This window comes from Eleutherodactylus coqui, chromosome 2, assembly GCF_035609145.1.
Source record: "Eleutherodactylus coqui strain aEleCoq1 chromosome 2, aEleCoq1.hap1, whole genome shotgun sequence".
NCBI lineage: Eukaryota > Metazoa > Chordata > Amphibia > Anura > Eleutherodactylidae > Eleutherodactylus > Eleutherodactylus coqui.
The window spans coordinates 330,769,355-330,795,303 of NC_089838.1; the positions used below are offsets into that span (position 1 = coordinate 330,769,355).

The 25,949-nt window shown below is 53.0% G+C and overlaps 1 protein-coding gene across 1 annotated transcript; it reads right to left on the reverse strand.

Moving 5' to 3' along the window:
• Positions 1 to 787: 787 nt before the first annotated feature.
• FIS1 (fission, mitochondrial 1) lies at positions 788 to 24,188 on the reverse strand. The gene is made up of 5 exons (XM_066593856.1): positions 24,052 to 24,188; positions 6,933 to 7,065; positions 5,951 to 6,027; positions 5,741 to 5,846; positions 788 to 3,414 (listed from the first exon to the last, which is right to left on the reverse strand). The coding sequence occupies exons 1-5, from the start codon at positions 24,094 to 24,096 to the stop codon at positions 3,320 to 3,322; spliced, it is 456 nt and encodes a 151-aa protein (XP_066449953.1). The 5' UTR covers positions 24,097 to 24,188; the 3' UTR covers positions 788 to 3,319.
• Between the last annotated feature and the right edge of the window lie 1,761 nt (positions 24,189 to 25,949).

Here is a 25,949-nt window from a genome sequence, read left to right on the forward strand (position 1 = left end):
TATAGTAAGCCGATGTGAGTTTAGTTTCCATCTTCTATGAAGATGGCCACCATTGCTTCAGTGTTGTAAATCTAGCAGCAGTGGGGAGGGATCAGATACCGCCATTGGTAGAGGTTTGATTGAGGCTATATGGCTGTATAATTTAATGTTTCCCAGCGCCAAGTCAATTCTCGATAGATTGATATGTGGTAGAATGACAAGAATGGTGTTTATCCGTGGGATACCGTGTCCGCCAGAGCTAGTAATAACATTTCTCCCAACAGACGACCTAGCGGCGTCACACCACTCTCTCCGGGAGTAGTCTCTGCACGCATCCCGTCTTGTGAAGGGTCAATGACTGAATTAAAGCCTCCAATAATAAGAACCAGAATATTTGGTATTTCTGCCGTGAACCCCAACACCTGACGAACACCCGTACTATTATATGGGGGGGGGGGGGGGGGGTGTATACCATGAGATAAGGACGCAAACAGTTATATATTCTGCAGTGTAAGCAGACATACCGCCCTTCCGTATCTACTTTTTGAGCATAGCATTTGGATGGAATATTTTTATGCACTAGTATCCAGTGTTTCTTCTTAATTCTCCCGTGTAAATGGAAACGCGGTTAGCGAAGAGAATCCCACGCGGTAATGTTCTTCCGTGTTCTAAAACAGTTTGTCTGCTCAAGGCTACAAAACCAGCAAACTGAAGGAAAAACAAAAAAACAAAAACTAAAACACAAAGAACAACATCGGACTCGGCGCCCTTCTCCTGCCCCTCCCCCCCAGAAGAAATGAAGCGATGCTTTTGTTGAAATTTTTTATTTCCATTAGCTGTAAATCACATCTCTTATAAATACAATATAAGCGTTATAACAAGTCCGCAGCTGGAAAACCGGTTAGTCAACCAGCTGAAAAAAGTTAGCAGATACATCAAAGTCCCTTTATAAAATAAAAGTGACAAAACGCTGTCAAGAGCCGCTACATCCGCAGGGAGGTGCTCCCTAATTAGAAAAAAGAAAAAAACAACTTGCTTCCCTGGATCCATTAACTCTTGAGCCGCTACAGTTTATTACATGGACCCGTAACTGAAGTGAAGATGAGGCGGTCTGGGAGTGAACAGCAGAGACCTCTACCGATGGGCCCGGTAGTACAGAAGACACTACACACAATACCTGAACATGGCGACTCCTCGTTACATCCTGCTGCCGACCATATACTACTAGGCCAAGTAATCTTGTAGATAAAGCCTTTAATGCCAACAGAGAAGAATGACGTTATAGGAAGGCTTCAAGTAGACTTGGGATTCTTCATCAGGCGTCTAACAAGGCCTCATGTATACGGCATTACTTGGCCTAACCTTTCCTCTGCTGGCTCACATGGTGCCAAACCTTTGTTTTACCACCATGAACTGTAAACCACCAACTCCATCGGCCATTTGTAACCTACTGCTTTAAGAGAATCAGTCATCACATGGTTACAATGCAAACCTAGGACAGAGCTGCTAGTAAGATTCCTTTCTGCTAATTAGTTTTGCAATCCGCGCCCGGGTACCTTTACAATCGGCTTTTGAAGTTTTCCCGCGTCGTATTAAAATGAATTGGAGTCACATTTTTCCCCTCGGTGCCACGCCATTCTTGATTGGCATGTATATCAACTTCTCTTCTTCTCTGTAATCCCACGCAGGCGCTGTGGAAAACCTTTACCGCGCACCTCAGCTCTACCTTACTTGCCGGCACTTCTTCCGCGCATGCGCCTTGAAGATAGTTACTCCCAGTCACCTGACCTCATACTACGCAGTGGGAGTAACAATCCTCAAGGTGCATGTACACCGCTGAAGTTACAGGTAGTAAAGGAGAGCGGAGGTGCGCAGGCCTGAGGAGGGTTTGCTACGGCGCCTGCGTGGGATTACAGCGAAGAAGAGAAATCAGTATGCATGCCAACCAAGAACCAGTCTGTGCCCGGTGTGGAGCTGGGGGCGGGGGGGGGGGGGGGGGGGTATATATAAAAAAAAAAAACATTGACTTTCTACAAAATCTGACTCTTCAGCTCGTTAGAATACATCACAGGAAAACTTTAAAATCAGACACGGAGTGCAAAACCAAATATCGATAAGGAAAGCTCAACAGCAGCGCTGTTAAAGGTTTATTGTGGACCGCATTGTAAAAACGATGACAGGATTCCCTTAAGTTAAACATGGAGCGATGGACACACCCTCTAAATAAAGCTAGTTTAAGTTTTGGTAAGTTGCACACCAGGGTAGATTGGCTTTCCTAGAAGGGACTCATCGAGTTCAGAATTACAGCCATTGGCAAGACACCGAACACACGATTGGCAGAAGGGGAGGCAGCCACCTTCTAGGACGGATAGCCTCTTGGCTCAGAGTGGGGGGCATCGTGCCTTCTTGGGGACCTCAAAAATCTCTAGTTGCTACTAAGCGCTAGTCAGCATATAAACGCTGGAGAAATTCGGTTCCAATCTCAAGCGATGATGCAATTCGGCAAACAAAACGGCCTTTGATTGAGACAGGTTTACGATCTTCAGTCAGCGACGTTCAGCAATTTCTCGGCCAGAATGACCTCACTAAACAAACAGAACAGCCGGCTTGTGCTTTGGCATTGTCTTAACACAATAAGACCCAAGTCCCTTAACAACAAGTCTCAAAATATTTATCTGGGGTCCAGTGACTTAATAAATAACCTGGACGAAACTCATTGTGTAGACCTTTATATAGGGGATTAATCATGGAGACAACGAATAAAGGGAGAGCTTCCAACCCGACAACACAAATAATAATAGATCTCATCGCCCTGAAGAGCGGCGCACGGCTGACGTGGGCCACACTAACAAGGTGGAATTATAAACCTGACAGCCTGAAATAAGCCAGGTGTCATAATGATGGGGATTACAAATTATAATCCAAGACAAACTAATAACTTGTAATGCCTGAAAAACTAAAAACAATATTAGAATTGGCAAAAAATATATTTTTGCAGTTGAAATTAATCTGGCGGATCAGGGAGAGGGGTTGGCCACGAAGGGTTGGGGAGGACAAGAGCTTCTAGTGCTCTTACAACATACCATAAAGTTACATGTAAATTCCATTTATTCATCTAGTGCAATATAAACTGAGAAGAACAGCGATAATGGCCCTCAGATGCCGGTTGGGTTGGTTATCGACGCAGCAGTCACGTTATTGCTATTAAATAATAGATTAACACCTGAGAGTGACGGCCGGGACCGGGGGGCCGTAAACTCAAGTAACAATGTATGTATGATTAGTGACAAAGTACTGTGCCAAAAATAACAAAAAGGCCTTGTGTGGCAAATCTTTCCCTTTATTTGGACTTGGAAATAGCCAAACCGATGAGGCCAGCGAGACCGGCAACTCCCAGCGCCATTCCACCAACAATCGCCATGCCGACTAAGCCCTCTAAAAAGAAAGAAAAGCCAAGACGTGAGTGTTCCTGTTCTTCCTTTACCCCTCTCAATACCTGACAAGTTCCTGTTCTTCCCTTACCCCTCTCAGTACCTGACAAGTTCTTGTTCTTCCCTAACCCCTCTCAGTACCTGACACATTCCTGTTCTTCCCTTACCCCTCTCAGTACCTGACACGTTCCTGTTCTTCCCTTACCCCTCTCAGTACCTGACACGTTCCTGTTCTTCCCTTACCCCTCTCAGTACCTGACACGTTCCTGTTCTTCCCTTACCCCTCTCAGTACCTGACACGTTCCTGTTCTTCCCTTACCCCTCTCAGTACCTGACACGTTCCTGTTCTTCCCTTACCCCTCTCAGTACCTGACACGTTCCTGTTCTTCCCTTACCCCTCTCAGTACCTGACACGTTCCTGTTCTTCCCTTACCCCTCTCAGTACCTGACACGTTCCTGTTCTTCCCTTACCCCTCTCAGTACCTGACACGTTCCTGTTCTTCCCTTACCCCTCTCAGTACCTGACACGTTCCTGTTCTTCCCTTACCCCTCTCAGTACCTGACAAGTTCCTGTTCTTCCCTAACCCCTCTCAGTACCTGACAAGTTCCTGTTCTTCCCTTACCCCTCTCAGTACCTGACAAGCTCCTGTTCTTCCCTTACTCCTCTCAGTACCTGACAAGTTCCTGTTCTTCCCTTACACCTCTCAATACCTGACAAGTTCCTGTTCTTCCCTTACCCCTCTCAGTACCTGACAAGTTCCTGTTCTTCCCTTACACCTCTCAATACCTGACAAGTTCCTGTTCTTCCCTTACCCCTCTCAGTACCTGACACGTTCCTGTTCTTCCCTTACCCCTCTCAGTACCTGACAAGTTCCTGTTCTTCCCTAACCCCTCTCAGTACCTGACAAGTTCCTGTTCTTCCCTAACCCCTCTCAGTACCTGACAAGTTCCTGTTCTTCCCTAACCCCTCTCAGTACCTGACAAGTTCCTGTTCTTCCCTTACCCCTCTCAGTACCTGACAAGTTCCTGTTCTTCCCTTACTCCTCTCAGTACCTGACAAGTTCCTGTTCTTCCCTTACACCTCTCAATACCTGACAAGTTCCTGTTCTTCCCTTACACCTCTCAATACCTGACAAGTTCCTGTTCTTCCCTTACACCTCTCAGTACCTGACAAGTTCCTGTTCTTCCCTTACACCTCTCAATACCTGACAAGTTCCTGTTCTTCCCTTACACCTCTCAGTACCTGACAAGTTCCTGTTCTTCCCTTACCCCTCTCAGTACCTGACACGTTCCTGTTCTTCCCTTACCCCTCTCAGTACCTGACACGTTCCTGTTCTTCCCTTACCCCTCTCAGTCAGCCCTGTTTGATGCCATCCCCAAAAGCAAGAGGTTCACACCATGTGTCCCAATGTTGGAAGCAGAGGCGCTGACACCATTGGGCACAGATTGGTTTGAGCAAGCTTTTTCTTACTCCTCTCTGTACCCAACATGTTCAGGTCCTTGACTTACTACTGTGTACCAAATACATTCATGTTCATCATCTCCCTTCTATACCAAATACATTAAAGGGACTTTCCAGGTAAATACTATTGATGACCTAACATCAGGATAGGTCATCAATAGTTGATGGGTCGGAGTGCCTGCAGTTACAAGCGCCGGCCACAGAGGCTTCCGATCTCTGTATGTGTGGCGCTGACCACATGCACCCGCTCAACTGATCAGTCGGGGTCCCAAGTGCTGGACCACGGATGATCAATAGTATTTCACTGGAAAACCCCTTTAATGGGGTATCCAGTCTTTAACTGATGACTTATTCCCATGGTAGGTCATCAGTAGTTGATCAATGGTGGCCCACCGCTCATGGCCCTCCTGGCCATCAATTGATCAGCAAGTTATTAGTGCAGCGGGCTGGAAGTTGTCATCAATGGTCACCGGGAGAAACACCGGCTTCTCTCCCATTGAAATCAAGCCAGTCGATCAGCTGATGAACGTGGGTCCCGAGCGGCGTACTACCATTAATTACTGATGACCCGCTTTTCTCGGTTATGTGTGGCAGGCACTGGGGTGCAGCACCAGATGGGGAGCCGCTGGGATAGGGGAGTATTCAGTTTTTCTCCATTTTAAGCCTGTATAACTTTTTTCCTCATATCCTGGTAAACCCTTTTACCTATTCTTCGTCAACTGAGTTGCCAGTTACTATCCTTCCCTTACTCTTCAGCAATACTCCTATAATCTTAATATGTTCCCATCCTTGTAGGAGTCCGTCTAATATCTGACTGCTTCACACCTTTACTCCTCTTACTCCCCCGGGTTTAGTGAAGCCCCTTTACCTTTCTGCATCTTCTTCTCTATGACTTTCTCCAGCTCCAGAGCCTGTGTGTTCTTTGGTTCCTTACTGAGAAGAGTCCTCACGTACTTCAGAGCCTTCTCATATTCCTGGGAAGAGATCCGTAATCGTCACCTTCCGGACATTACTCTACCAATCGCTGCTGGTAACACTCCAGAAGAGAACACATAAGTGGATGCCAGCAGACACTCACCTTTAGTCTGTAGTGGGCCACGGCCAAATAAAACAGATAGTCTCGCTGCTCGTCTTTATTGCCCTTTGGTAAAAGATCTTTACAAAAACAGAGCAAGAAGTTAATATAAGCGGCTTGTTAAATGTTGCTGCTAATGAGTATGTGTGTTGACGATGGAAAGGGAGGACCTTTAATGTCAGTTATGTCATGGAGGTCTGGGGTTTATATCGAGCGGGATTGGGGGTCGATCTAGCTCCATACAATGCGTGTTGGCTGTAAAGACCAAGTAAAGTTATTAACATAAAAAATAATAAAAGTTGAAATAAATAAAAAGTTCCAGAATTGTGGCTTTTTTGGCCAACCCGTCTGCAAGAAAAATATAAAGCGATCAAATAGTCGCATGTGGTTCCAAAGTGGTGCCAGTAGAAACTACAGGAGGTCCCGCAAAAAACAGAGCCCTCACATTACTAGGTCGATGTAAGAAAAAAAGGGCCGAATTCCTAGGTAGTCAAAAGCTTTAGAACACCCACCACCACCACCACCACCACCACCCTCTACTAGGGCATTGGGGATCTCCCTCACTACAGCCAACTTAGGTCATGTCATTTTCTGGGGGCTCTTCAACCATACTTAGACAGAGGGGGTTACAGGTCTATGGCTTCTGGTCGCAACAACTCTCAACCCCATAAATGTTCAGCTATCAGGGACCTTGGCAGAGTCGAGCCGCGAGGGAAGGTCCGCTCTACACTGAGGATACACTACATTAGTGAAGTGGGGCATGGAAGAGGAAAGCTGGCTTTATATCAATCTGGTTTATGCATGAAAGGTATTTGTAGTAACAACTGATATGAGAATGTAAGGAAGCATCTGGTTGGCTGCGATACGGGCGCCTTCTCCAACCGCGGACAGCTCCACCGTAAAGCCTATAAGCCATATAATACCACAACATAATGGCCACTCATAGTAGAAGTTGCTTCAGCCAAGTGTCGGCTGTCACACTCACCTTCCAAAAGCACGGCTCCTTTCTGGATGTCGGCCGTGTATTTGCTACGGATCAAGCACCAGGCGTACTCGAACTGTGTGCTCTTACTCAGTGAACCGGCAGAGAGTTCGGCCAGATACTTCTTCTCAAATCTCTGTAAACACAAAACACAATCAGGAAGGTGAGGAGGAATCCCTGCTTGACAAGACTTCTGTAATCAGCATTTAGCCTACAGTCGTAGAACGACCGTGAGGCAGCCGGAGGTCTTAGTTCAACTTAAGGGACTTTAAAAAGCCTTTACGTGCAGCAATGTGCTCCCGTTAACAAATAGCGATCAGCAAGATTAGCGCACGTCTGTTAACGGAAGCACGTAGTCCAGACTATTAGCATATGAATGACTGTTCATCCCTGTACAGTAGTAGTATTGTCGTCAGCACATCCCGTTTGCCGACAACGAAGACTTCTTGTTCTGCATATAAGATCATTTGCTCGTTCGGCGAGTGACGGCACGTTCATAGAGACCGATCACAGGGCAACTGAGTGACGGCGCGTTCGTAGAGGCCGACCACGGGGCAACTGAGTGACGGCGCGTTCATAGAGACCGGTCACAGGGCAACTGAGTGACGGCGCGTTCATAGAGACCGATCACAGGGCAACTGAGTGACGGCGCGTTCATAGAGACCGATCACAGGGCAACTGAGTGACGGCGCGTTCATAGAGACCGATCACAGGGCAACTGAGTGACGGCGCGTTCATAGAGACCGATCACAGGGCAACTGAGTGACGGCGCGTTCATAGAGACCGATCACAGGGCAACTGAGTGACGGCGCGTTCATAGAGACCGATCACAGGGCAACTGAGTGACGGCGCGTTCATAGAGACCGATCACAGGGCAACTGAGTGACGGCGCGTTCATAGAGACCGATCACAGGGCAACTGAGTGACGGCGCGTTCATAGAGACCGATCACAGGGCAACTGAGTGACGGCCCGTTCATAGAGACCGGTCATAGGGCAACTGAGTGACGGCCCGTTCATAGAGACCGGTCACAGGGCAACTGAGTGACGGCCCGTTCATAGAGACCGGTCATAGGGCAACTCAGTGACGGCCCGTTCATAGAGACCGGTCATAGGGCAACTGAGTGACGGCCCGTTCATAGAGACCGGTCATAGGGCAACTGAGTGACGGCCCGTTCATAGAGACCGATCACAGGGCAACTGAGTGACGGCGCGTTCATAGAGACCGATCACAGGGCAACTGAGTGACGGCGCGTTCATAGAGACCGACCACAGGGCAACTGAGTGACGGCCCGTTCATAGAGACCGATCACAGGGCAACTGAGTGACGGCCCGTTCATAGAGACCGGTCATAGGGCAACTGAGTGACGGCCCGTTCATAGAGACCGGTCATAGGGCAACTGAGTGACGGCCCGTTCATAGAGACCGGTCATAGGGCAACTGAGTGACGGCCCGTTCATAGAGACCGGTCACAGGGCAACTGAGTGACGGCCCGTTCATAGAGACCGGTCACAGGGCAACTGAGTGACGGCCCGTTCATAGAGACCGGTCACAGGGCAACTGAGTGACGGCCCGTTCATAGAGACCGGTCACAGGGCAACTGAGTGACGGCCCGTTCATAGAGACCGGTCACAGGGCAACTGAGTGACGGCCCGTTCATAGAGACCGGTCACAGGGCAACTGAGTGACGGCCCGTTCATAGAGACCGGTCACAGGGCAACTGAGTGACGGCCCGTTCATAGAGACCGGTCACAGGGCAACTGAGTGACGGCCCGTTCATAGAGACCGGTCACAGGGCAACTGAGTGACGGCCCGTTCATAGAGACCGGTCACAGGGCAACTGAGTGACGGCACGTTCATAGAGACCGATCATAGAGCAACTGAGTGACGGCCCGTTCATAGAGACCGGTCACAGGGCAACTGAGTGACGGCGCGTTCATAGAGACCGGTCACAGGGCAACTGAGTGACGGCGCGTTCATAGAGACCGATCATAGGGCAACTGAGTGACGGCCCGTTCATAGAGACCGATCATAGGGCAACTGAGTGACGGCCCGTTCATAGAGACCGGTCACAGGGCAACTGAGTGACGGCGCGTTCATAGAGACCGGTCACAGGGCAACTGAGTGACGGCCCGTTCATAGAGACCGATCATAGGGCAACTGAGTGACGGCACGTTCATAGAGACCGATCATAGGGCAACTGAGTGACGGCACACGTTCATAGAGACCGATCATAGGGCAACTGAGTGACGGCACACGTTCATAGAAACCGATCATAGGGCAACTGAGTGACGGCCCATTCATAGAGACCGATCATAGGGCAACTGAGTGACGGCACAGTCATAGACTGATCATAGGGCAACTGAGTGACGGCACAGTCATAGACCGATCACAGGGCAACTGAGTGACGGCACAGTCATAGACTGATCATAGGGCAACTGAGTGACGGCACAGTCATAGACTGATCATAGGGCAACTGAGTGACGGCACAGTCATAGACCGATCACAGGGCAACTGAACATTCAAGCCCGATATACAGCCGATGTAAAAAGGACCTAAATAGGACTTTTCTGGAACTATACTGCTGCTTACGATAGGCCATCAATAGTTGATCGGCAGAGGGGGTCCATTGGTTAGGATTAGAGATGAGCCAGCGTACTCGGTAAGGACAGACACTCGAGCGAGCATCATCCTTACCGAGTACCTGCCTGCTCGCAAAGATTTGAGTGCCGGTGGGGGGGGGGGGGGGGGGGGGGGGGCGGATCTCTCTCTCTCTCCCCCGCCCCGCTCCCTCCTGCAACACAGCGCTCACCCCCATGGGCACCCGAATCTTTGCGGCCGAGCAGGCAGATACTCAGTAAGGACGATACTTACTCGAGTATCTGTCTTTACCGAGTACGCTTGCTCATCTCTAGTTAGGATCCATCCCCCAATTAGCTGATTGAAAAAAGTCTGTGGCACTTATGGGAGCACCAAGGCCTCTTCTCAGGCCTGTGACATTATCAGTCACATGACCCGAGAGCAGCTCAGTCCCTTCCAAGTGAATGGGACTGAGCTGTAATACCGGGCACCGCCACTATACAATGTACAACGATGTATTGGCTATGGACTGAAAGGGCAGCATAGCTTACCCACGGGCCTCTATCATTTCAATCAGCTTATCAGCGGGAAAGCGCACCACTGATCAAATACGGATGATGTATCCTGAGGATAGGTGTAAGGGTTGGAGAACTCCTTTAAGTCATTACCAAGGGGAATCACTTGACGGAGATGGTTAGTTTAAACCGCCCTCATGCACATCATTCATGTGTTGGTATGACTAAAGTCATGGGATCCTTCACACCCGGCTACTGTCCTTCTCCAGAGAACAACCCACCTACATACATCAAGAACAGAATTCACAGTAACGACAAAGGATTTACCAATAAGACAACAAGGATTATGACAGGAGCCCAGCGGAGGTGATTCAGAGGCCACACTTGGAAAGCACGTAACTCCCATCCTTGTCAACGCCGCGTCCGTCACACGGCCCGATCACACGGGTGCATCACCCTGCAAACACGTAGACTAAACCAACAAATGTGTAAGATGTCGGCAGACTCTCCCAACGGGGGATGGGTGGCAGCCAAAGGGTCAGACTGAAAATCTGCCAGCAGAGGCTCATGGGAGGTAATCTAAAGTCATCACCAGGAAAACAGCCAAAACCACCGAAAACTTTCTATATTCGGGAAGAGCTGAAGAACACTTAAGGGCTTTCTGGTGAAGTTTTAGATTCTTTCCGATTAGATGACAGCCAACTCGTTAGAGAATTGGCTATTCCCGCTATTACTAGAAGTTTCCTGTGTACTGTAGAAGCGGTTTCCATGTTCCTCAGTCAAGTAGCACCTGACTTAAATTACAAGCCGTTTACGGGACATTTAAAAAAAGTGGAATACTTCCTAAGCCGGGAGCTCCTCGGCCATTGCTGCAGCCCTGATCCCCCTCCCCCCTGCCACCATGGAACCCAGAAGAAACAGAGGACGATCCCGTCCCGTATATTGGTCATGTGATTGGTCAGCCACTCGCAGGCTTCAGCGGGCAGCTGAGTGGTCACATGCACAACGTATGGGTCAGGTGAGTATTCAGTTTTAAGCCCTTTTAACTTTATTTGGTTATGTCCCAGAGGAGTTGTTTGGAACTGTTATTACTGAGGACCTGAGGATAGGTCATTAATAGTTGATCGGCGGGTTCTGTAGCTTGGGACTCACGCTTGTCAACTGATCCCTGAGCCTGCTTTCAGTGTGGATAGCGCTGTCCATATCGCAGTGGTCCGGGTTAGTACTGCAGGCACAGCTTCCATTAAATACAATACCAACCATGGCTGCTTCAATGCAGACAACGCTGTCCAGAGACAGCAGGCATGGCAGTAAGTCCTCAACAGAAAATGTCCCAGAAAGTCCATTATTGACATCAAAGTACCCATAAGGCTATGATCACATATTCCGCAGCGCTTACATAGACAGGGGGAATACAGAAAGACAAAAACACAAACATTACAGAACCGCGGTTACAAAGTAATCAGTTGATGGAAACAATAGGGGTGCGGGTCCTGCTCCAACGAGCTTACATACTACAAGTAATGGGGGGGATACAGAAGGTAAAGGGCTGGAGATGTGCACGGTATGGGGAGGTGGAGAGTGAGCGATGCTATATACAGACAATGGTCAGACATTTGGCCGTGTGACGGCAGAATCGGTGTGACTGCAGGAGCGGTTTATGATAGCTAGCAGGGATTGCAGTCAGTAGGTCAGGGAGCATGTTATCAGGCGGAGTACGGAGAGATTTGTTTAGGGAATTCGGTATGCCTCCCTGAAGAGGTGCGTTTTTAGAGCACGCCTGAAGTTCTGCGAGTCCTGGATTGCTCGGGTAGCCTTTGGTAGTGCGTTCCAGAGGACCGGTGCTGCTCTGGAGAAGTCTTGGAGACAGGAATGAGAAGTTCGAATGAAAGGGGCGCTCAGTCTGGTTTCGTTAGCAGAGCAGAGGGCCCGGGCTGGGTGATGGATTGAGATGAAGAAGGCGATATAGGGGGGCGCTGCACTGTGGAGGGCTTTGTGGATGAAGGTAGCGAGTTTAAATTGAATTCTGTATTTAACGGGCAGCCAGTGCAGTGACTGGCACAGGGCAGAGGCGTCCGAGTAGCGGCTGGACAGGAAGATGAGCCTGGCTGCCGCATTCAGGATGGATTGGGGAGGGTAGAGTCTGGTGCGGGGGAGGCCGATCAGCAACGAGTTGCAATAATCGAGCCGGGAGTGGATGAGGGCAACAGTAAGCGTTTTAAGCGTGTCTACAGTGAGAAAAGAGCGGATTCTTGCGATGAGAGATTGGATGTAGAGGGGTAGAAGAGAGATCAGAATCAAATATGACCCAAAGGCAGCGGGCGTGTTGTCTATGAGTTATGGTGGCGCCACACACTGAGATGGAGATGTCAGGAGGAGGGCGGTTAGTGGAGGGTGGAAATACCAGCAGGTCAGTTTTAGAGAGGTTCAGTTTTAGGTAGAGAGAGGACATGGTGTTAGAGACAGCAGACAGACAGTCGGTGATGTTTTGGAGTAAAGGTGCAGAGATGTCATGGGAAGAGGTGTATAGCTGGGTGCCGTCAGCGTAGAGGTGGTATTGGAGGCCAAATCTCCTGATGGCTTGTCCAATATGGGCTGTGTAGATAGAGAAAAGGAGGGGGCCGAGGACCGAGCCCTGGGGGATCCCAACAGCAAGGGGAAGAGGAGGGGAGGTAGAGCCAGCAAAGGAGACGCTGAAAGAGCGGTCAGATAGGTAGGAGGAGAAGCAGGAGAGGGCAGTGTCCTTTAGGCCGATGGAGCGAAGTATAATGAGGAGGAGTTTGTGATCGACAGTGTCAAATGCTGCGGAGAGGGCGAGGAGGATCAGTAGGGAGTAGTCACCCTTCGATTTGGCTTTCAGTAGGTCGTTTGATACCCTTGTAAGGGCAGTTTCTGTCGAGTGTTGGTGTCAGAAGCTACACTGTAGGGGGTCTAGGAGAGAGTTCTCTGATAGGTAGCTTACAAGGCGGGAGTAAACCAGCGGTTCTAGTAGTTTGGAGATGAAGGGGAGGTTTGAGATGGGTCGGTAGTTGGCAGCATCAGTCGCGCCCAGAGTCGGCTTCTTTAGCAGTGGGGATATGATGGCATGCTTGAAAGAAGAGGGAAAGATGCCAGAGGTCAGAGAGAGGTTGAATATAGTGGTGAGATGGGAGATGACCACTGGGGAGAAGGAATGGAGGAGGTGTGAGGGGAGGGGGTCGCTAGCGCAGGTGGTGGGGCGAGCAGAGAAGAGCAATTTGGAGACTTCTTCCTCTGTCGCTGGTCTGAGTACAGACAGTGAGCAGGCGCTAGATGCAGCGCTGACAAGACTAGGGTCAGGATTAATAGGTCAATAGATTAGCTGCCCGTGTGAGCGCTGGTTCACACGGGCGGAAGCGCATTCTGACCATGTAAATACATTGCATGTTTGTGCGACCGAAATCCGCCTACGCCCGCTTATTTCCCCGCTGCAGCGTCTATTAGTCTGCGCAATGCATCGGTTATGTGCGGTTATATACGGTAAATGCCCAGGTTTTCGGCAGAGGTCATGCACACGTTCGCACCGCCATCGATTTTAGTTGGTTCATGCAGTGCGCACATGTGACCATCTTGATGCACACCATGCAATTTTTTCACACAAAATCAATGGGTTCTATTCACTGCGCCAAATGTGTGTGTGAGATATACACTGTGTAAATAGGTTTGTGCGGACGACCCCTAATGGTGGCTTCATACGGGTGAGCGCAATATCGTCCAAGAGACTGACAGATATTGCGCTTGTGAAAATGTGATGTTTAGTGCGGGCGTTTTGTGAGAAAATTGCATCGCCGAAAGTGTGTGTGTGAGTGAGTGTGTGTGTGTGTGTGTGTGTGTGTGTGTGTGTGTGTGTGTGTGTGTGTGTGTGTGTGTGTGTGTGTGTGTGTGTGTGTGTGTGTGTGTGTGTGTGTGTGTGTGTGTGTGTGTGTGTGTGTGTGTGGGGGGGGGGGGGGGGGATTTAATTGTTCAAAATTAGACCTGCGGGGGGCGCTGCAAGTTTCCTATTTGAAATAACAGGTGAGATTTCTGCAAGTTTGCAGCAGTGCAGTGAGATGAGAATTACATGTGTAGATAGGGCCACAGCAAACAATGGCCGCTGCTTCACAGCAAGACTTGTGCGTCGCGCAGCCCGAGTAACTCGCTCGTGTGAGCACAACCTGTCTACAGATGGCTGACCGGGGTCCTTGCCCATATTACTGTACAGCAGGTACCGGCAGGGTGAGAAGCCTGTCATGTGGGCCGGAAGGGGTACAAGTAGGCATGAGGAGACTAACTTCCAATAGGGGGCGCTACAGAGGGGATTATACCATCAATTTTCTACTTGCATATTGAATTTCCCAGAGGAGCATGGGTGGCCTTATAAGTCTCCTCACCCCCACTGGGCGCTCTCCACAATAATACACTGCAATACGGAGGCCCAAGTCTCCTCACCCCCACTGGGCGCTCTCCACAATAATACACTGCAATACGGAGGCCCAAGTCTCCCCACCCCCACTGGGCGCTCTGCATAATAATACACTGCAATACGGAGGCCCAAGTCTCCTCACCCCCACTGGGCGCTCTCCACAATAATACACTGCAATACGGAGGCCCAAGTCTGCTCACCCCCACTGGGCGCTCTGCACAATAATACAGTGCAATACGGAGGCCCAAGTCTCCACACCCCCACTGGGCGCTCTCCACAATAATACACTGCAATACGGAGGCCCAAGTCTCCTCACCCCCACTGGGCGCTCTGCACAATAATACACTGCAATACGGAGGCCCAAGTCTCCCCACCCCCACTGGGTGCTCTGCATAATAATACACTGCAATACGGAGGCCCAAGTCTCCCCACCCCCACTGGGTGCTCTGCATAATAATACACTGCAATACGGAGGCCCAAGTCTCCTCACCCCCACTGGGGGCTCTCCACAATAATACACTGCAATATGGAGGCCCAAGTCTCCTCACCCCCACTGGGCGCTCTCCACAATAATACACTGCAATACGGAGGCCCAAGTCTCCTCACCCCCACTGGGCGCTCTCCACAATAATACACTGCAATACGGAGGCCCAAGTCTCCTCACCCCCACTGGGCGCTCTCCACAATAATACACTGCAATACGGAGGCCCAAGTCTCCTCACCCCCACTGGGCGCTCTGCACAATAATACACTGCAATACGGAGGCCCAAGTCTCCCCACCCCCACTGGGTGCTCTGCATAATAATACACTGCAATACGGAGGCCCAAGTCTCCTCACCCCCACTGGGGACTCTCCACAATAATACACTGCAATACGGAGGCCCAAGTCTCCTCACCCCCACTGGGGGCTCTCCACAATAATACACTGCAATATGGAGGCCCAAGTCTCCTCACCCCCACTGGGCACTCTCCACAATAATACACTGCAATACGGAGGCCCAAGTCTCCTCACCCCCACTGGGCGCTCTGCACAATAATACACTGCAATACGGAGGCCCAAGTCTCCCCACCCCCACTGGGTGCTCTGCATAATAATACACTGCAATACGGAGGCCCAAGTCTCCTCACCCCCACTGGGGGCTCTCCACAATAATACACTGCAATACGGAGGCCCAAGTCTCCTCACCCCCACTGGGGGCTCTCCACAATAATACACTGCAATATGGAGGCCCAAGTCTCCTCACCCCCACTGGGCGCTCTCCACAATAATACACTGCAATATGGAGGCCCAAGTCTCCTCACCCCCACTGGGCGCTCTCCACAATAATACACTGCAATACGGAGGCCCAAGTCTCCTCACCCCCACTGGGGGCTCTCCACAATAATACACTGCAATACGGAGGCCCAAGTCTCCTCACCCCCACTGGGTGCTCTGCACAATAATACACTGCAATACGGAGGCCCAAGTCTGCTCATCCCCACTGGGCGCTCTCCACAATAATACACTGCAATACGGAGGCCCAAGTCTGCTCATCCCCTCTGGGCGCTCTCCACAATAATACACTGCAATACGGAGGCCCAAGTCTGCTCACCCCCACTGGGCGCTCTGCACAATAATACACTGCAATACGGAGGCCCAAGTTTCCTCACCCCAGCTGGGCGCTCTCCACAATAATACACTGCAATACGGAGGCCCAAGTCTCCTCACCCCCACTGGGCGCTCTCCACAATAATACACTGCAATACGGAGGCCCAAGTCTCCTCACCCCCACTGGGCGCTCTCCACAATAATACACTGCAATACGGAGGCCCAAGTCTCCCCGGGGAACTAAACTTAAAAACAGAAAAAAAAGTTTTAAAAAAAACAAACTAAAAACAAACACAAGCTGGCATCACTAAAAACTGAACGGCGAATGAGAAGCGATTGAATTCTCACCCGTCATTCAGTCGGGACGTTTACACCGAGCGATCATCGGCCGTATAAGAGGGTCCCGACACACGAGCCTGTCCAGGGGTCACCACTGTAGTTTCGGGGTTAAACCCGACCGAGGACAACATCTGCACGGAGTTCGTATGTTCTCCCCGTGTTCGCGAGGGCTTCCGCCAGATACTCCCGTTTCCTCCTACACGCTAGTAAACGTGGTAATAGGCTACTATGGGTAACGGACCCGCAGGGGGCGCTCACATCAGACATTTTTGTTTCTGTCTAGCTGTTGCATTATGGGGGCAACTAAATAGGAAGAAAACAGAACCGCGAAGCAAAAGCAGCTGACAGCTTCTAGTTGGCGCCCGTGTGCCGCTGACCGCCGAGCGACAAACAAGAAGCTTGGCTGCCTCATTTGCCTTTATTTTTTAAACCGGTAACAAAAGTGGCGCAGTCCGCGCTTCGGCTTCACTTTACGGAACGGAGGCGGAGAGGTGATGACTGGTGAGAAGGTCTTCAGTCTGAGTGGATGTTGATGGGGAAAACCAGAAGCGCAGCTGTTTGTGCATCGCTCACCTCCTGAAAACTGAAAAAAGGTGTTCAAACCCAAAAAAAGCAGCATAAAAAACCGCGTCTCCGGCAAACAACAAGCATTACAACGCGTCAGCAGGAAAACCCCCGTCAGGGCCTCTCACCGGGCGGAAGCGGTCCACGCAGTTGTGCGAAAAACCCTTCTTCAAAATCTGACGCAGAATGGAAAATGGTTTATAATGCAGATTTTTGATGCGTCATTGCCGGTCCGCTCCGAGGGCACGGGGTTTATATTCGCTCACGTTTTGTGCGTCTACCACCACACGGCTTGTGCGCGACTCCTGCTGGAGCGCACGCAGCGTCACGTGTATTGTTACACACATAACACGGAGAACTTAAACCCCTCGATCTGCATTGCGGCAGCCGGACGCCGTGAAATTTGTGTGGCGAATCCGCGATACCAGCGCACTGGCGCATGGAGCGGCGACATTCTAGCTTTCTTGCGATTTTTATAAAATACATTTAAAATACAATTAAAAAGTGCGCAAAAAAACCCAAAAAACAGCAGAAGTTCCAAATCTGCACTATTTCAGTCAATGAAAACATCATATATTTCATGAACTAAAAATCACATCCACCCGTATGAAAGAGCCCTAAAACTGACGCCTCGTCTGAAGTCTGGCGCAGCATTTAGAGATCTGACCCCCACCCCAAAAAAAAAAACAAAATGGCAATGTATGAAGAAGACCATTACGACTCGGGATATTGGGAGCAGCTCTCGGTGTGACTAGAGTCCGCTGGACATGGTTATATCTCAGGAGGGGTTGGCAGAGGGTGAAGCGGTGGCCGCCTGCCCGCCCCACTCTGTCGTCATGCGGTTGGCACAGAAATGTTTGCACAATCCTGTGACAAGTGTCGGGGCACGCGGCGCCTCGCTGTGTACTCAGGACGAGGGCACTTGGCAACGGCCTGTGGGAGGAGGGGGCGCTGTACCCGGGGGCCGTTTACAGGGGCTCATACACACAGGGGGCGGATTAGTGCTCCGTACTAGGCGTGTAATTAACTATGGCGCGGATTTTATGTGGTAGCCGCCTGAACCCGCCCCACTGAGCGGAGCCGACGCTGCGCCAGGAGCCGCAGGCAGGTCTGCCACAAGAAGCGGTCAGCGGTCTCAGGGTGGAGCGGCATGCCTGTTATGGCGGACGGGTCTTGTGTTTGACATGTGCCCTGGAGTCTTCCATTCACCAACAGCAAGCAGAGATCTACCTTCTACCGTTAAGTTTCCCATTTTTGACTTTTCCCGCCTCATTTCCCACCTATTTTACAGGGGGCGGGGTTTAGAATGGGCGTGGCCTCCTGCGGACCAAGACAGCTGGTGTAAATGTCACCCTCGACGCAGAGACGGGTCAGTCATGTGACAAGGTGACTAGGAGGCGCGCTTGGCTTAATAGAAGTGGCGCACCTCACCCTGGGGCGCTCTTAGACCGCCGTATAGCAAGCCACCCTGAGGGCCCCTTCACGCCGCCGCGAGGGCATTGGGTTTTGCGTAAACATGCAGTGTATTTAGGAAACGTAAAACTGCGTAGTGCTGGGATGTCGCCCCTCCGCGGCCGCTGCGTAAAAGGTATGCCGCAGGACACAAATACGCCTGTGCGACCGAGCCCTGAAGGTACATTACCACGGCGAGCGCGATCCTCGCCCCGATAACGCACGTATAAACCCGCGACTCACGTGACTGTGATGCGGTTTCTGTAGGACCGCCCCCTCGCAGCGCTGCATTGGATTTTCACATGGACGTCGCATGCTGCCCCAATAGCAGAAACAGAAAGTCGTGACACACACACGTGGGGTTATTCTCCGTCTCCCCGGACGCAGACCTCCCACCTCACGGCATCGCTGCGTCCAACGCGCACACGTAAATACGGCCGCTGCAAATAATAAGCCCCATCACCGTGCGAGTACGCTATGAAAGCCACCCACTATATGGCAAACATCGGCCGTGCTCTGACGCCACCTGCTGGCACTGTAGAGGATCTGCACCGGCTGGGAACCACCCGGCGGTCACCGCTGGGCCGCAGTATGCTCAGTCAAAATCAGGAGGGAGAAGGGGAGGCTGGGTGGAGCAGCGGGGCGGTGGAGTGCGCCAGCGTCACGGCGGACGGGGGTCAGTGGTGCGGCCATGGAGTGCGCCAGCGGCACGGCGGACGGGGGTCAGTGGTGCGGCCATGGAGTGCGCCAGCGGCACGGCGGACGGGGGTCAGTGGTGCGGCCATGGAGTGCGCCAGCGGCACGGCGGACGGGGGTCAGTGGTGCGGCCATGGAGTGCGCCAGCGGCACGGCGGACGGGGGTCAGTGGTGCGGCCATAGAGTGCGCCAGCGGCACGGCGGACGGGGGTCAGTGGTGCGGCCATGGAGTGCGCCAGCGGCACGGCGGACGGGGGTCAGTGGTGCGGCCATGGAGTGCGCCAGCGGCACGGCGGACGGGGGTCAGTGGTGCGGCCATGGAGTGCGCCAGCGGCACGGCAGACGGGGGTCAGTGGTGCGGCCATGGAGTGCGCCAGCGGCACGGCGGACGGGGGTCAGTGGTGCGGCCATGGAGTGTGTCAGCAGGGTGGCGGACGGGGGTCAGTGGTGCGGCCGTGGAGTGCGCCAGCGGCACGGCGGACGGGGGTCAGTGGCGCGGCCATGGAGAGTGTGACCGGCGTGCAGACGGGGGGCAGTGGGAGTATTCGTGGTTGCGCACATTAGGATATAACTGTACAGATGGTCACGTTTCTCCCGCTTCGCTCGCGGCTCCATTCAGAAGAAAGGGGTCCATTTTGGTGTAAGACTTGTGCGTTGTGGAGGCGCCCGCAGTTCAGCCTCGCGCAGCCGGAACGGGGCAGAAACAGTTCAACAATCGGATGCTTCCCCGATGCGGGCGCAAACAGAAAAGGGGGGGGGGGGGGGGGATCAGAACAACAAAAAAAAAAAGTTAAAAAGGTTTAAAACCCCCAATTTCACCGTCTTTCTAATAAAACCGACCCAACATTCCGCCGCGCCAAGAAAGGTTCCATCTACCAAAGCTCTACGTTATTTATCCGAAGCCGTTCCACCGATGGCGCGTCACTAAGGGGTTAATAAAGCGCTCCCAGCGAGGGCGGAGCCTGTAATCTAGGTCACCTCTGAGGAGTTTGTGACGTGGCGTCAGGCCCCGCCCCTGAGGGGCCACAACACTGCAGGGAGGTCAGCGCCTACAAGATGAGGAGCCGCTGCTGCAGCCTGCGGGCGGCATCCCAATTATACTGGGGATCAGCGGCGACAGCGCGGCCGGAGATAAGCGTTCTCACCACAGCGGTGGGGATCGACCGTCAGCCGCACAGAGTCCTAGCGGGACGGCGACGTGTTTATGAGGCCTTTGTGTCACTTATTAAATTGGCGCAGTCCACGGACGCATCGATTCTCCACACCAGCAAATTCACCGACCGTCTACCATTAAGGCCACGCCCACATGTGGGTTCCGCTGTCTGCGCAGCCGGTTCACGGTAAAACCCGGGCACTGACAGGCATTGATTTTCGCTTTTGCGTTCACGCTGATCCGTATCGCGCTCCGCGAGAGGAAGAGGAGAATACAGACATTATATCGCACATGCTGGATTTTGCTGCGGAACGCGGGCAGACGGCTTCCAGTGCCAACAGACCCGCTGCCCATCCACAACTACCACTGCGTACGGCTGCGGGTACCGGCGTCACCGCCAAGCCACGGGAACATTCAAACCGATACAGCCGCGGAGGCGCCGGCGGTCGGGCGCTTGTTTGTGTACAATTGGCGTGCGCCGGAATCTGCTGCGGGCCGCCCGCGCGCCAACTCTGATGCGCCCGCGCGCCAACTCTGATGCGCCCGCGCGCCAACTCTGATGCGCCCGCGCGGCCACAGCGGGGACTTCCAGTCACAGCATACACAGGGGGGCCGCGGACCGTTACTGATGTCTGTTAACCCCTTCACGCCCACAAGGTGTATGGAGGCAGAGGGGGCGATCTCACCCCATGCGAGGCGGGTGCCGGCTGTTAACCCCTTCTATGCCGTCTTGCTGTTCAGCCCCCTGTGATGGGATTGTAGGGTGCGCTCAGTTGCCATGGCAGCATTTTTTCGGCCGGTTGTTTTACTGGACTTCCTGTACGCAGACAAATATGGCGCTCGCTGGAGGCTCAATAAGGGATATTTTCGTGCACGGACGCGCCGGACAGGAGAGCGCTGCGCAGTACCGGGCGAACGAGACACGCTTCTGTTCTAGAACCAATCGAAATCAACGGCTGTTCACTGCGGTCTCTGTGTGACATGGCGTGCGAATAGGTTTGTGTAAAGCCGGCCGCAGACCGCGGTATACGGCAATGCGGCGGTATTACGTCGCACCGCAGCGGCTGGCGGACCGGCGCGGATTCTTGTGGCGCTCAGGGGATGTACACGTTATTTAACTATTCGGAGGGAGGGGGGGGGCGCTGTCAGTCCTTCGCGGTGAGCCTCTCTCTCACTATGGATGCTGCGATGTAGATCCCGCGAGCGGAGGAGCCCCATGATGGACGCCGCGGCGGCGCTTTCCATAACAACACTACGAAAAGCGTGCACTGCGCTGCCCACAGCCGGATTATCGCCGCAGGGAACGCAATAAACAATCGCTGGCGGGCGGGAGCCGTAAGAGCGCGGTATGGGTTTACGAAAAAAAAACACACCTTTTTCTATTATTTAAATTGAAAAAAAGAAAAAACACACACAGTCCCGCCCCCGGCGCGGCCGCGGCCGTAAGAGTGACGCATTATTCATCGCTTGGTGACCGGCAGAGAATAACTCGGCCGCCAAGAAAAAGACAAGAGTAATCAGTCGCCATCAGAATGTCCTCCAGGAGGGTCGGTGGCCCAGAGGGCGCCGCGCAAAACTGTCCGCGGGAAGACCGAAACAAAGGTCTGCGGTCAGAAGAGTAGGGCTGGGGTCAGAAGAGTAGGGCTGGGGTCAGAAGAGTAGGGCTGGGGTCAGAAGAGTAGGGCTGGGGTCAGAAGAGTAGGGCTGGGGTCAGAAGAGTAGGGCTGGGGTCAGAAGAGTAGGGCTGGGGTCAGAAGAGTAGGGCTGGGGTCAGAAGAGTAGGGCTGGGGTCAGAAGAGTAGGGCTGGGGTCAGAAGAGTAGGGCTGGGGTCAGAAGAGTAGGGCTGGGGTCAGAAGAGTAGGGCTGGGGTCAGAAGAGTAGGGCTGGGGTCAGAAGAGTACGGCTGGGGTCACAGGGCGGATATCTCGCAGTTTGGCCGCAGCGAAAAACCGCGAGATTTCCACCGGGAGAACCGCTGTTGCAGAACCCGCAGCGGCTTTGAAGCGGCCCGGCCGCTCGCTCTCCCGCTGGGGCCGGCGCTTCCATAGAGCAGAGTGCGGCCGCAGCGGGAAAAAAAAAAATATGGACATTCTGCGGCCGGCAAATCTGCGCCACAGCGGCGACTTCTGCCGGCTCAGCCGCAGGGGATTGGCCGTCCCGTGTGGCCGAGATTTCTCAGAAATCGCGTCCACATTGCCGGCTAATCCCGGGATGGGCGGCCGCAGGCGGATTTGCCGCAGCGAAATCCCACACGGCGTTTCCGCAGCAAATCCGCCCCGTGTGACCCCAGCCTAAAGGGTAATGCAGTAAAAAAACCATAACGACCGCAGAATAAGGGGGTCTGTCACCAGCGCCGCAGTGCGCAACCGGAGAAACAAGACCGCAAACATGGGACACGCCACCCGGCCGCAGGGGACCACCACCCCACCAGGGACACGCCACCGCAGACTCAGAGACCACCACCCCACCAGGGACACGCCGCCACAGGGACCACCACCAGGGACACGCCGCCACGGCCGCAGGGGACCCCGCCCCACCAGGGACACGCCACCACAGACTCAGAGACCACCACCCCACCAGGGACACGCCACCCGGCCGCAGGGGACCCCACCAGGGACACGCCGCTGCAGACTCAGACCACCACCCCACCAGGGACACGCCGCTGCAGACTCAGACCACCACCCCACCAGGGACACGCCGCCACGGCCACAGGGCACCCCACCCCACCGGGGAAACGCCGCCGCAGTCGCAGGGGACCCCACCCCACCGGGGACACGCCGCCGCAGTCGCAGGGGACCCCACCCCACCGGGGACACGCCGCTGCAGACTCAGAGACCACCACCCCACCGGGGGCACGCCGCTGCAGACTCAGAGACCACCACCCCACCGGGGGCACGCCGCTGCAGACTCAGAGACCACCACCCCACCAGGGGCACGCCGCCGCAGACTCAGAGACCACCACCCCACCGGGGACACGCCGCTGCAGACTCAGACCACCACCCCACCAGGGACACGCCGCCACGGCCACAGGGCACCCCACCAGGGACACGCCGCCACGGCCACAGGGCACCCCACCCCACCGGGGACACGCCGCCGCAGTCGCAGGGGACCCCACCCCACCGGGGACACGCCGCCGCAGTCGCAGGGGACCCCACCCCACCGGGGACACGCCGCTGCAGACTCAGAGACCACCACCCCACCGGGGGCACGCCGCTGCAGACTCAGAGACCACCACCCCACCGGGGGCACGCCGCTGCAGACTCAGAGACCACCACCCCACCGGGGACACGCCGCTGCAGACTCAGACCACCACCCCACCAGGGACACGCCGCCACGGCCACAGGGCACCCCACCAGGGACACGCCGCCACGGCCACAGGGCACCCCACCCCACCGGGGACACGCCGCCGCAGTCGCAGGGGACCCCACCCCACCGGGGACACGCCGCCGCAGTCGCAGGGGACCCCACCCCACCGGGGACACGCCGCTGCAGACTCAGAGACCACCACCCCACCAGGGGCACGCCGCCGCAGACTCAGAGACCACCACCCCACCGGGGACACGCCACCCGGCCACAGGAGACCCCCAGAAAGGACCCCACTGCCGCACGCTGCGCTATCCTGTTCTGTGAGGCCCCGATTGGCGTACACGGACCGTATTATCGTCATTCGGCGCGGTTCTGTCCCATCGTTAGACGGATCCGCTCGCCCCGCGGTTTCTGCGCTCCCACAACAGTGGTGTGCACGAAGCCTGAACCAGAATCCGCACATCGCCGCAGAACAGCCGGCTGGCGCCCCCTGCAGGCGCCTCCTCTCACCATCAGGTCCTCCACGGCCACCAAGTCGTTGAGCACGGCCTCCATGCTGAGCGGACGGACGCCACACAGCCCGCAGCTTCCCGTCACGAGTCTCCACGTCACAGTCCGGCGCCATCACCGAGTGACGTCACATCGCCGCCATCTTAACTGTGGGCGGAGCGGCGGCAAAGAAGAAGTAAGAGGGAAGCTGCGCCGACATCTTTACTGCTGGAAACTAGCGCCGCGTCATGACGTCAGGACCACGCCCCCATTTAAAGGGGAATACCCGTAATGATTAACTCCTCACTGACCAAACTCATTTCAGTGTCTTTTCTTGACATCTGATATATTAAATAGCAAAAAAAGTTGTCAAAGGCAACAAATAGCCTGATGGGTGCGCCCCCTAGAGGAAGACTCCGGTACATTAATACATGGATTACCTGAACGCATCACACCCGCTCTATCACCCACATACATGTTACACCCGCTCTATCACCCACATACGTGTTACACCCGCTCTATCACCCACATACCTGTTACGCCCACTCTATCACACACATACATGTTACACCCACTCTATCACACACATACATGTTACACCCACTCTATCACCCACATACGTGTTACACCTGCTCTATCACTCACATACGTGTTACACCCGCTATATCACCCACATACGTGTTACACCCGCTCTATCACCCACATACATGTTACACCCACTCTATCACCCACATACGTGTTACACCTGCTCTATCACTCACATACGTGTTACACCCGCTATATCACCCACATACATGTTACACCCACTCTATCACCCACATACATGTTACACCCGCTCTATCACTCACATACATGTTACACCCGCTCTATCACTCACATACATGTTACACCCGCTCTATCACTCACATACATGTTTCACCCGCTCTATCACCCAGATAAATGTTACGCCCGCTCTATCACTCACATACATGTTACACCCGCTCTATCACTCACATACGTGTTACACCCGCTCTATCACCCACATACGTGTTACACCGGCTCTATCATCTACATACGTGTTACATATCTGATAAATGTCTATAAAATGACACAGGAAATGACATCTTGTATGCAAAAGACAATCAGTGAAAATCAAGCCAGACATTATTAAAGCAACGGCCCCTGCAAGCTCAGGATGCAGCCTATAGAAAAAGAAAAAACAGTTTTTGTCCTTCTCCTTTCCCTTTTCTCTTTCTTTTTTCTTCCCTTTCTTCCTCCTTCCTCTCTTTCTCCTTCTTAAATGGACAAAAAATGAGGAATAAAATCTCTAATCAATAAATATAAAGTAAATCATTTCTAATGCAAACCCCTACAAGAGCCGGGCGTATCGGCACATCTGGTCAAGCGGATCAAATCACTTTACACCAATCACGAAGCTGTGAACACAGTATGCGGGCACATATTGGTTTGGGACCGGCAAAGGCATCCGACTGGGCTGCAGCCTCTCACCCTTCTTGTTTATCCTATATGCGGAAGTGATCAAGCGGAAAATGGACCTAGACAAATTGAAATCGGGGTGAAAATAGGTGGAAGCAACATCAACAATCTGTTATGCGGATGACACAACTCTACCTGCAGAAACAGAAGTCGGTCTGAAGCCGCTGATATGGAAGATTAAAACTGGATGTGAAAAAATGGTCTTGAATGTAAAGAAGACTAAAATGATGACAACTGCAAAAAATGGCCAAATTCAAATTAAAATTGACAATGAGGTGATAGAATGTGTGCGAGACTTCATCTTGCTTTGCTTAAAAATTGGCCAGGCTGGAGAATCTATGCTGGAGATAAAACGTAGGATAGCATTGGGGCGAAGCGCGATGCTAAACATGGACAAAATTTGAAAAATAGGAATATCGACATCGCAACTAAACGCAGGATAG

Coding starts and splice junctions, on each gene's coding strand:
- FIS1 (XM_066593856.1), bottom strand. CDS start 24,096: ATGGAGGCCGTGCTCAACGACTTGGTGGCCGTGGAGGACCTGATG. Junction 5,847..5,950: donor TGGCCCACTACAGACTAAAG/GTGAGTGTCTGC, acceptor ATCTCTTCCCAG/GAATATGAGAAGGCTCTGAA. Junction 3,415..5,740: donor AGAGAAGAAGATGCAGAAAG/GTAAAGGGGCTT, acceptor CTTTCTTTTTAG/AGGGCTTAGTCGGCATGGCG.